The sequence below is a fragment of the Equus caballus genome, chromosome 2, assembly GCF_041296265.1.
Source record: "Equus caballus isolate H_3958 breed thoroughbred chromosome 2, TB-T2T, whole genome shotgun sequence".
Lineage (NCBI taxonomy): Eukaryota > Metazoa > Chordata > Mammalia > Perissodactyla > Equidae > Equus > Equus caballus.
Genome location: NC_091685.1, coordinates 53947911 through 53960280, shown reverse-complemented (window position 1 = coordinate 53960280; position 12370 = coordinate 53947911). Strand labels below are relative to the sequence as shown.

The 12370-nt window shown below is 41.7% G+C and overlaps 1 protein-coding gene across 1 annotated transcript in view; it reads left to right on the top strand.

Annotated features, from left to right (window-relative positions):
• Positions 1 to 11625, top strand: part of LOC138923124 (uncharacterized) — a 53006-nt gene extending 41381 nt beyond the window's left edge. Inside the window, exons 5-6 of the mRNA XM_070259839.1 lie at positions 5233 to 5440; positions 8730 to 11625. Coding sequence (XP_070115940.1) covers positions 5233 to 5399 — 167 coding nt within the window. The 3' untranslated portion in view covers positions 5400 to 5440; positions 8730 to 11625. The remainder of the gene's footprint in view (positions 1 to 5232; positions 5441 to 8729) is intronic.
• Positions 11626 to 12370: the final 745 nt, after the last annotated feature.

The window sequence follows — 12370 nt, the reverse complement described above, 5'->3', positions numbered from 1 at the left end:
CAGCTGGTGACCAGGAAGGTAATCTGAAGCATTCAGATAAGTTGCCAAAACTCATGGAGGTATCAGGAACTAGAGCACGAAACTTCATCACAGCCAAATGTCGGCCAGGGAAAGTATGTAGCTGTTAACCCCTCCTGTGTGAATCAGCCCATGCAGCTGAGCCCTGGCTTATAATACAGGCTTAAATGTGGACTTCTGGGTTGACTTCAGACAGGAAGGTTGAAAATACAATCGTTTGCCACCCTTGGAAAGTGAAAAAAAAAAGGCTTAATGACTTATTCTTTGCTTCATTAATTCATTCATAAAATCACCAAATATTATACTCCAGTCATGGTGCTGGGTTCATAGAGTCTAGGACAATAGTGACCTGGGGAGTATGGAGCTTGCACCATCTCTGGCAAGATGAGTGTTGAACCAACAGCTATAATCATGGTGAAGGATTACAAGAGCTCCTCCCCTCATCTCCCAGTCAAGAAATGGCGGCCCCATCTATGCCATTACTCAAATCAAAAATGGAGGCATTGCCCTTGACACCTCCTGTGATCAATATTAGCTATGTGCCCCAATACCCGGTTTCCCTCCACTGTTTTCCACAGAGAATAACTCTACTTTTCCCTCCCCTTGACCAAATGATCCTTGCCAATGAGCTGTGAGTAGAGGTGACAGGTGTCACCATTGTGTGGAAGCATTTACAAGTCAGTGCATGATTGTATTCTTTTAATCCTAATTCAGCAAGCAGCCACATTCCAAGTGCAGCGTCTCCATCAACCTGGGTCTTTGATGGGGACAATGTGGAACAAAGTCCCTGCTGAATTTCCATGGACATGGAGCATGGAGGGGGAGTTAATCTAAGTTGTTCTAAGCCATTAAGATTTTGGTGCTGTGTGTCACACAGTATAGCCCGCTCATACTGAAGGATATACTTCACTATCTCTCAGCATCATGCAATACATCAGCAGTTCCTGTTGACTAATTCAAGATAAGTCCTGCATCTATCCACTTCTCATCATCTCTTTACAGTCATCCCAGCCCAAGCCACAAGCCATCTTTTGCCTGGACCATTGCAATATCCCCTCTTTGGTCTCCTTGTTTCTACTTTTGGCCACTTAAATAGACATTAGAGTGATGCTTTTAAAACTCAACTCAAATCAAATCATGTCAGTCTTCATTCTAAAACCCTACAATAGCTTGCTGTTAAACCTAGCAGAAAATGTAAACTGCTGCCATGGGTACAAGACCCTACATGGTCTTCCTCCCGCCTGCCTGTCCTAACTCGTCTCCGGTCACATTGCCTTTGTTCATTACACTTCAAAAACGCCAGCCTTCATTTCCTTTCCCAAGGTTCCAAGATGTCCCCTCTGCCCGGAATGTTCTTGCTTTGACCTTCACTCACCTGGCTCCTTTGCTTCAATGTCACCTCTTCAGAGAGATCTTTCCTGACCAGAAAACCAAAGGAGCTTTCTAGTGCGTGTTATTTTCATTTTCCACATAACACTCATCACCATCTGATGCTTCTCTTGCTTACATGTTTGGTTGTTTTCAGTCTATCCCCATGAGAAGGCCAGCTCTTTTAAAGCAGGGGCCTTGCCTTCCTTTTTTTGAATATCTCCCTAGAGCTTAAGGAGGTCTTTAGTCAAAATGCGTGGCCTGCCCCAATGAGCGAGGGATCCGTGTGTGAGTGAGTGAAGGAGCGTGTGCTAACAACTACAACAGGAGTGCTGGGCACAAAGGAGCTTGCTGCCGGGGAACAATCCACCAGCAGGGACTTGTTGCCAACAGTGACTTCCACTCCCATTTTTGTGCAAATCTTTCATCCTGTGCTAGTGAGCTGGTCTATAAAAATTAAAAAAACAGCACATAAGTGAAATCTCTCCTCTCTGTCTTAAGAGAACAAGAGGAAACAAGCTCCTAGTGCAGCACTTCGAATGTAAAGTGGTGAAGGGTTTTAGGGCACCATAATAGAGTGTTATTCCTTTTGTGAAAATCCCATTCCTGGAGATCTTTAAAAATAGGATAATATAAAGATGTAGTTTAATTTTTACTCATTTCTGAAACCCCATGGTTATTTCAACAACAACAGCAATGAGGGATGTTGCACAGAGAGTTGCCATAGACATCTCTCCATGATAGTGATCGCTTGGAAGCAGTGGAAAGCTCCACACTTAATAACTGTTTCAGTGTTTGCTTTTCTCTTTTATTTGAAGATGTACATAAATGATACTCAACAGAAATAGTGGGCTTAAAAGAGGGACCCGCCTGTCTTTTTGTTGTTGAGGCGTGTTTAGGTTTGTCTTACCTTCTTGGTAAGCATTGGATTATAATCCAGTTGTGGCTGGATGATTGTCTGTGCCTTTCCTTTGATCGCAGTTTTGCGGCAGGTAAGAATCCTGATGGGTTGAAAACGCAGGCAGTTTTTTGACACTGCAAAATGTCAAACCATAGAGAATGAAGCTCCTTTTGGCTAATTTAAAATAGTATTTTGCTTATTTTTTCCACTTCATGATCTTCCTTTTTTCTCTGAGACAATACCACTATTATTTCTTCTAATTCTAGTTCTTCTGGTTACAATGTCCCATTAGGTTTGGACTTAAAGGTTGTTCATATGGGGTGAGACATTCAAAAAAGAAATGCTCCAGGAAAGATTCTGGTTCTCTTAACCTGACATATTCGGGAAGCCTGGTGACGTGTTTTATGGGGTATGTGGACATGGGGGGCTATCTGATACAGCACTGAAGCAGTCATAAAGTTTGTTTTAACAGACATTTAAACAAAGCCTGCTCATTCTTAAGTTTATTGAAATTGATCACTTGCTACCTGGACTGAAACCATAGAGGAATTTATTGGTCCCCAAGAGCATTGGCATTTGAGCGGCAAGCTGGGTAAACTGAGGCCTAGAAAGGATTCAACCCAGGGCAAATGGAAGTGGGGGAATTGGCTCTAGTTTATAGGTTTCCAGGACTCAGGTCACAGGCAATTTTCTGGCCCAGGGGTGCAGGGTTTTGTTTTGTCTTGTTTTCCTTTTTGGTTTTGTTTTTCAATATCAATTTAAGCTTGAATGGCTGATATTTGCTGCTAAGATTTTAGGCAAAATGCCAAATATTTTCTTCACAAAGAATTGGCAAAAGCCAAAAGCCTGCTGATTTTGCTTTGGTGCTGTGTATAATTTTTTTTCATATATCTTCACAGCTCATCCTGCCTGATCTTTTTTGTCTTAAACCTTTATGATATATTTATAAAAATCTCATGCTTTTGTATAATTCTAAAAGAATTCCAGAAAGGAGGAAAAGATCCAGGATACTCTGGTAAAGTTCAATGGAATTTAAATTCTAGGAAAGGATCTATACTCTGGGCCTCCTCCACCATCCCAGATTCTCAGCACAGCCCGATGCCTCCCTTCCTCTCCTACTCCAGCCGAGAGGGGTTCTCTGAGTAGTGGATATACTATCTTGAGTCAAAGATCCCCACAATTCCTTAAAATGATCTAAGAATTTCAAATAAACAAACTGAGACATACCACTGGAGAACAGTTAAAAGAAAATAGAACATCCCTTCAGTCAAAATACCCTGCATCTTCATACAGCTTCATGACACATGACAGGTAGAAGATGACATTTCCTATAACTAGTCAAAAATAAAATCTATGTTGAGTGTGAATTGCCTTTAGAAAAAAAGACAAGAATATTCCCCCCGCCCTCCCCTCCCCGCCCCAATAATCCTGAATCTGTAGTAGGGTCTCTCAACCTGGAATCTTGCTCCAACGTGGTGTTTGGGCGCTGGGAGGGGAGGGAAAGAAATGGTTCATTGTTTGTGGGAAGTTAATAAGGGAGAAAACACACTTGATTCCTACTGTGTGAAACAGCATTTAACACATTATGTCATTTTTTATACAGTAATTCTTTCCGATAGTTTTGGTAGGAAGTGAGATTTCCAGTTTCGATAGGGTTGACGGCAGCAGTGGAGTTCCTTAACTTTTCATTTCTCTTTGGCTTTTGCACTCAACTTTTTGCTTTTCGATTTTGTCTCTTAGCTTCTCCTTGTGTCTGTCTGTCTCTCTCTCTCTCACACACACACACATGCAAAGTAACCTCATTTTTAGTTTTTTTTTTTTTTTTTCTGTAGTGGTTGCCCCAAAAGAAATCCTCTCCACCAGAGCTGGTGCCTGTCACCACAGCCCATCACTTGCCTGGTAATTAAACTCTGACTGATTTATTGACTGACAGCCAACAAATCCCAATCGAGTTTTTATTATATACATACTTCCTCGGGCTAAATTCACTGAAACAACCCAGTCAGAGGGGGAGGCGAGGGGGAGAGGGAGGTCAGGGATGGTGGGGAGAAGGGTGAGCCGAACCGTATGAAAGTCTATGCCGAAACCAGCATTCATTGGCAAAAGGAGACATTTTGCAAAAGAAAGAAAGAAAAAAAAAAGAAAACTCAGTGCAACATCTTTTTCAAATCCAGAGTTCTGGGGAGAACAGGGGAAAAGCTGGTAAACATCATTACTTTGGCTTTAAGACTCATTTGAACCGCCTCACGTACAAAAGCGCTCTGAAGGGGAAAACAAGACGTGCTCGCAGCTAACATTACAGTCAAGTTCCAATTTTACCTAAGGGAAAGCAGCTTTATTAAAAGTCATGACTGAAATTGCATGACAGGTGCCAATATTCTCCACCCTGACAGATGGGTCAGTTTGCAAATGCCATTTTCTTGTCAGCAGTCCCTCGATCGAGTTCCTCGCATCACCATTTGTCTCTCTTCCAGCGAGATCACACATGCCCGATGTTTGCCTCCAAGCTGCGCTGCGTGGTTTGCCATGTGGAATCCTCACAATGAGACTTATTAAAAGACAGTCCATTATTTTTATTTAGAGCATTTCCAAAACAAGCGGAGCGCGCTCAGAGATAATTTAAAAATCGTGTGGCAGGTCATCTCCAGGCCAGCGTGGCTCCATTTGAAATGCATAAGAAAGTAGCATCACATCTCGATCCTTCCAGACACACACACACACGCATACACACGTGCACACTTTCCAGTTCATAACGGGCGTGATTTGAGTGACATTTAACCCTTGACAAATAACCCTCGCTGTGCAAAGCACTATTTTGCTATAAACCACAGAGCATTTCGACAGGAAGGATTGACTATTCCTGCTCCCGTTTTTCTCTAAATCTTTCTTCCTTCTCTTATTTTTTGCTTCTTATTTCTTTGCATCCCTCTTCTATTTTGTTACAGGTGGGCTTTCTCACTGCAGCAATAGATATAAAATACTCCTGATTGGCTGTATTGATGGGGCATTTTCATCCTCCTGGTGGTTTCAAATACAAAGAAAAATGGTCTCTCTCCACCGTGCCTGGTTTGAACAGCAGGTAAACTCCAGCAGCCTCCTCTCCAGCCTCTGATGGAAAATTATTACAGATGAAATGATTCCGTCATGGAAATGGTAAGAGGAAAGTTTTGGCTTAAAGGATATTTGTGCTGACATGGAGGGGAGGCCGTGACACACAATGGATTCTGCCACCAGGACAGGTGTGACCCAAGCTGGCTTTGCTTTCCAGGCTGGGAAAGGGCAGAAGGCGGGGCAGCCTTTGCAGAGCTGAACAACACTGCCAATAGCAAAGATTAGAATTTACCGGCATGAAATTTGTTCTCAGGTGAACTGCTGGATTTCACGCCTCTTACTGCTTTATCTGGCAGAGTTAGATCCAAGTGAAATCTCAGTGTCGATAGGCATTGATTCTGCAGGCTCATTCCCATGCAGCATGGACACTGGTTAACCTTCTCAGACCAGGAGCAGCATTTGGCAAGTTGCCCCAGCAGCAATCTACAGTCTGGAAAGGCAGCCATCCTGGAACAGTGGGATGCGTTTAAGTCAGCTTTGAGGTGTTGCGCACACAAGGCAGGGGCCTGGCAGAGCATTTGTGGAAGGGCTTGTACAACCTGCCCTGCCCTCATCCTGGCTCTCTCCAGAGCTATCAGGCTCTTGTTTTTACGGCCACCCTAGTGATCCTCGAAACAGTAAAAGGAAAGAAGGAGAAAATCTCGTAAAAAATTGCCACCTTACTGTCATAACCTTGAAATGACAGGTGGGCTCCAGAGGAAGGATGGTGTCCTGAGGTCCCCCTGGGTGATGGCAGGTGATGGTGGGTAGACCACACCACCTTCACACCCTGGAGGAAGGTGATGGATGCAGACACTTGAAGGGGCATCTGAGTATATTCATTTGCATTTAGTATTTATTTTTTGAGAGCCTGCTAGCCTACTAAGGCAGTGTGCTCAGTGCTAGGAACCAAAGACATCAAATATGTGGTTTCTAGCTTTAAAGAGGTCACAGATATTAAACAGATAATAGGATTTCCTACATTGTTTTCCTTAGTAAGTATGTGTATTTACATATCACTTCTGCTGAAACTGTTAATTAACTACTCGATATTTATTCTGCTATGGAGTGTTAGTTTTCATCCCTCCTATAGTCATTTTTATCATGTAAGCAAGATGAGTACGTTTGTTGCTCTCAGTTTCACCAATTACAGCATCCTGTCATCTCTTCATTCCTACCTATGTGTTGTGCACATGTGTTGAAAGTCCACAGGAAGTGTGCTCACTAGGAATGGTACCTCTTGTTTTCCCCTGACTTTGGGACATATTCTTTTTACTACCATTTAGTTATTGACTCACCCAAGGAGAACACAAGATGTAGGATTGATTCCCTCCTTCTCATGTAGAAGCTGCCTACGCAAAGCTGGAGGGCACTGGTCTTCCTTGTTCTTCCTCCTTTCATAAAGATTGAAATTATTTGGGGGTCATTTTCATTGTTTCACTCACTTATCCGATATTTCCTTCACTTTTTCAACAAATTTTAATTGAACACTTGGGGCTTGGTGATGAACACAGACATTGGCGCTCTCATGTATCTTAAAATCCTAGGAGCTCAGGGCTGTCCTTGCCCTTGACCATTACGAAAAATTTTTAACTGCCCTATTCACCAGATTATTTGGATTTGTATGTCTGTCTATTCTTTGGTATTCCATAGTCTTTAGGAGAGGAGGTTCTGTGTTTTATTTTGGTTAAAGAAAAAAGTATTTACTTATATAATTTTGTATGATTATTTTATTTCCTCACTCAGAAGCCTTTGTTGCCTGGCAAATAAATCCAAATTCTTTTCCTTGGCCTTCAAGGTCCTTCCCTAACCTAATTATCTGGACTTTCATTTCTTGCCCCTCCTGGCTCGTCCTGTCCCACACGCTCTAGCCACTGAATCTTACAATTTGCTCAACAGGATGTGCATTTCACATCTCTGTATCTCTGTATAAACTCTAGTTTCCCCTGTAATTCATGCAGGTTAATAAAATTGTCTGTCTCTTTCAGGACCAGTCTTTACTGCCTTCTCTGACTCCTCCTCCTCCTCCCTTGTATGTGCCTCTAATACAGCACTTCTAACACTGTAGCAAACATTGTTTTTTATTCATCATGTCCCACACCAGACTGGACGCTCTCCACGGACAGGATCTGTGTCTTCTTCATTGTCTTTTATCCATAAATGTCTCCTGGAACATCTCAGTGAGCCTACATGAACATTTCCCAAATACACCTAAACCTTACCACATTATTGGCTTTCCAGGCACAATTCCCATAGCTTTGGAATGACCTCTTACGAATCTCTAGCTGCTGGAGGCTTAGTAGTTCTTGAGAAATCATTTTGAGTGGAAAATCCATTCCTGCATGAATTCCTCACATTCCTCTAGTTAGATCTGATCTTTTTCTCCTAAGAACACTCAAGAGCTTTATTTATATCTTTACAGGGACATTACCTTCCACTTAGTAATAAAGTTATTTGTGTACATACTTGTTCCCACTGGTAGATTTTAAATATCTGAAAAGGAGGTGGTTATATGCAGCTGATAGCTCTCATGGAGCATAGCACAAAAACACAATGACCATCACATGGTGAGGGCACAGTGAGCCCTAATAGAAGGGTTAGGGAAGGAATTGGTGTACTATGTGTTCACATACGACTTCAACTTTATCTGTCTAAAGTCAACTTCTAAGATGACACATTATAGCAAGTTGGTCTATGTACTTTTCATTCAAGCTATTCCCCTCCTTCTCTCAAGGAAGAAGAAACCAACTGATAAGATAAAAGTGTGCTGGACTCAACACATCCATTGAAGAACCTTTCTTGCACTCCCACTTACACTATTTCTTGAACTACTCTCAGGATCCTGATTTCAGTAACATTTGACCACCAAGAACATTAGAGTTATGAAGGTGGTAACATATAAAATACACAATTAAAAAGAGAGAGGAAAAGAAAGGGAATGAAAAAGGAAAGAATGGAGTAGCTGGAACAGGTCCACCTAACGTGTCGGGTCCTCGCATGGTCCCAGGGCCTACTGACGGGAGCTGTCAAGCGAGGACGTTTCTTTAAAATCTTGCAGGCTGTTTTGACACGTAGGAAGTGTGTAAAGATTTGTGCCTCGTTTGGATCACTCACGCCCATGGAGCTATTTGTCAGACAGGCACCTGAGACCCTGCTGAACATGGTGACTGAGAAGAGAATGATTAACAACCTTTTTGAGCTTTTTCAGGAAGTAATTTTATTCACATTTCAAGAACCACAGGGTATCCCAGAATCCAAGTTCTCCTTTTCTTGTTTCTGTTAGATTTATTCTTTGGCTCTATTTTAAGGTCTCCTAAAAATACTTTTAACTGCTAAATATGTCTCCTCTCAGGTCACTTACAGAGCCCCCAGTGAACCGGAACTGCCCAGCGGTGACGAGCTTCAGGTCTTACCTGTACTTCCATCTCTGACAGAACTGTTTTTCATTTTCTTTTCATTTTTTTTTAACCAAAGAGTTTACAGGAACAAATCCCCCTTATTGTCTTAAAACTAAGAAGCTCAGTGGACTTGTCACAGAAGGTGAGGAGCAAAAAGAGGTAATTGGCTAAAATTCTGAAAAGAGGGACAAAAGGAGAATAAAAGAAAACAGGAGAAGTTCCCCTCTGACCAGGAGAGACCTGTGTTCACGAACTGGGCTCCATTATGCACAGCATCTTCTGTCTGCCATATGAATGGAGAATAGAAAGTGTTGGGAGAGAGAGAGAGGTGGGGCAGGCCATTAGTGGAGAAAACAGACTAGTGGAAGAGTGAGCAGAGCAGAAACTAGATGAATGAACACGTGGTTCGAGGGAAGAAGATTCTGTCCAGCTTCCTCAGGGCACGCCACACCCCTCTCCAGGCCAAGCAGTGCCTTTGCGCTGGATTAGGACTGAGAGAGGCTCAATCGAGCAAATGCTGCTCTATCTACACACAGAAATCCCTTCGTGATAAATAATCAACCTCAGTTGTTCTTTTATAATGGGTCATTAGTAACTCTGGCAAAAAAGTGCTAAGACACCAGTTCTTGCTGCTGAGTCAAGAAAAGATCCTCAGGTTTACAGAAGGTTCACTATTTCTCCCATGCTGAATCATCCCACCACTTTAGCATGCTTCTTCTTCTTGTTCCTAGTTACTACCCCACACTCAATGAAAAGAATCTTTATTACCCAAAATCCTTATTCCTAAGTATCTGAACCTGTTTGTAGATAATCTATGACTATTGAGATTGTGGAGTAAACTCAAACAAAAATGTTCCTGTCACTATATTTGCAAACCAAATTGGAAAAAAACCTTATCTAATTCAGTCAGACAATTTACCTTCAAAGCAGACAGTTTAATCCAGTCCCTCTCCCCAAAGGCCACAGTCCCGTGGCTATTATCGCTTGTTCCTGCTTTATTTGGAAGACTAGCTACTCCCTTCACTCATCACCCTCCTCCAGTCCCTAGGGGTTTGCTCTGGGAAACCAGCATTGATGACCCCGTGCTTAAGAATTCCTGTGTCTAAGGGCAAAGGAAACAGGTGGTGTATGTGTGTGCCTGTTTGTGTGTGTGTGTGTGTGTGTGTGTGTGTGTGTGTGTGTGTGTGTTTGAATCAAAGGTTTCCTCCAGAAGACCTGGAAGAGTGATGAGGACCACTCTCACTTCAGACTGCCATAGAGACCTCAAAGATCAGCCTTAAATGGCAAAGCACCAGCTAGATCTCTCAGGGGAAGGAGGCTCCCTCAGCCATCACCCCAGTCCCCAGTCCCAACTAGAAGATAATTGCTTTAGCAAAGGACACGGGTGTTCTTCAAGTTTCTTGGGGAGATGCTTGGGAGGGTTACAAAGATTTGAACTTCTTTGCAAAAAGTTTTCTTTTGCCTTTGGGAAAAGCCAGACTTAGCCTGCCATGTTTTCTCCTACATGAAGTTCCCTTAGTCACCTTGTGAACCTACAGTAGTCTATGTCCCCAAAGGGTGCCTTACACAATCTCCATAATTGTATGTGGAGCCCTTTGGGGGGTTTCAGGAGATGAGCTGCAGCAAAGGCAGTGGTGGCCTTTGACTTAGGGGTTTGGGGAGGAACACGACCAATAAGGAGAAAACTCAGGAGCTGACATGAGACAGACTACTCCTTCCAAGAACCAGATGCTAATTTAGTGGTGATGGGGTGATAAGGTAGAAAATTGGGGTGTAGGGTAACAGCCCTATTTATATACCTGGCTCCTTCCACTGGACTGTCAGCTCCTGAAGAACCAGTGCTGTGGCTTGTTCATCATAGTAGCTGAGTGTCTGGCCCAGAGTAGGGACTCAGGAAGTCTTTACTGCCTAAACTGTGAATTTTATTGAAATATGATAATTTAAACATATTTCCAAGTAGTTAAATTCTGGAACAGAAGGCACTGCTTTTTCTGGATCAATCCCTATAGATAGTACTGAATAGAATGACTCAAAGGACATCGACAGTGTGTTTTCCATTCTCTTCTCTCCCCTCCCCCAACAGCCCTTCAAAGTGTTCCTGTTCAGTTGTCTAAATCTAGATCTGGATCATCTGCATCCAGACCTGGACAGACACACTCACACTCATTATATGTTAGGGGTCTAATTCAGGCCATCTGCTCTTTCATAAAAAGTGACAGCTTTTAGATTCCTTTAATGTTTCTACTTATAAAAGATCATAGGTCTGTATAATAATTAGTCTTTTCCTACTAATTGGTGACAACTTGAATCCCCTTTTACCTGAGCATCAAAATGTTTTAAATATTAACTGAGCTTCACGACCTCTCAGTGTGCTTTGTGCCGTGTGTCTGTGGTAGAGATGGGTCAACTGGTCCACTGAAGCACCGCCCGCTCCGGGGCTTGTGGGGGATCTCAGGGCCCATCACCGACAGCATCACACAGGCCACGGGCAGCCCAGACCCAAAGCCATCTGAAAGTGGCCGTCCCTGCACTGTAGAATACTGCTGTACGTAAGACCTGGCTTTTCTCCAAACCCTGTGCCTATCCCATTTGATTTCTAAAAGTCCAGTCAGTCAAACAACTCATTTCACATTTCACTGGTGTGATCAGTCAACAGAAAGAAAGGACTCTAATCATGTATGTGCACAATTACTTCAGCAAAAGCGTGTTTTAAAGGGATTCATACCATGTGCTTGATTTAAATGTTAAATGACCTAAGCATCGTTTGGGGGAAATTTACCAATACTTTAGCTATGTCTGTGCTTATACGAGTTGATATTTTTGTAATAAAGTGCACCCATTTGTTTACTATATAGATTTATAATTAATTATGTAAAAATAATTACATACTACATAATATTAATTATATAATAAAATCACATAAACTCAATAATATAATTATTAAAATTATATTTTATAATTTTTATATTTTATTATATAATTATATTATTTTAATTCATTACATGTAATTAATATAACATAATTTATAGATTATATATTAAAATAAAGTCATTGTTTGTAAGAGCAATATTTTTAAAAGTATTAATATTTGTATATTGCTTTCTAGTTTAAAAGCTTGAGTAATACTGATGCAAACCATAGGCCAATTCAGGGAAATCCAGAATGTGGTATGAGCTGGAATCCACAGGACTCCGGAGGGTTATGTGAGGAAAAGTGAGCTTCCTCCGTAATCTCACCCCTTCCAGACTATATATATATATATATATATATATATGTTAGATGAAAGCAGCATTAATATCTTATCTAGTAATTGTGATAATGAGGTTTTTTGAGCAGTTTCTGGCACACAAAACTCCCAGAATTTCCCAGATTTGAAATTAGAAGACTGTAGAAATAGAGTATTACCAGGGACAAAACTTACATAGTTTAAAAGGGGTAAAAAGTCATGACTCCTAGGCTGACTGCACAAGAATCACATGAAGACACTTGTTAAATTGGTAGGTCGATTGGCAAAGTCTGAACGAGGTCTATAGGTTCAAAAATTGTACTGTATCAGCACTGATTTCCTAACTAATTATGCTAGTTACATAAGATA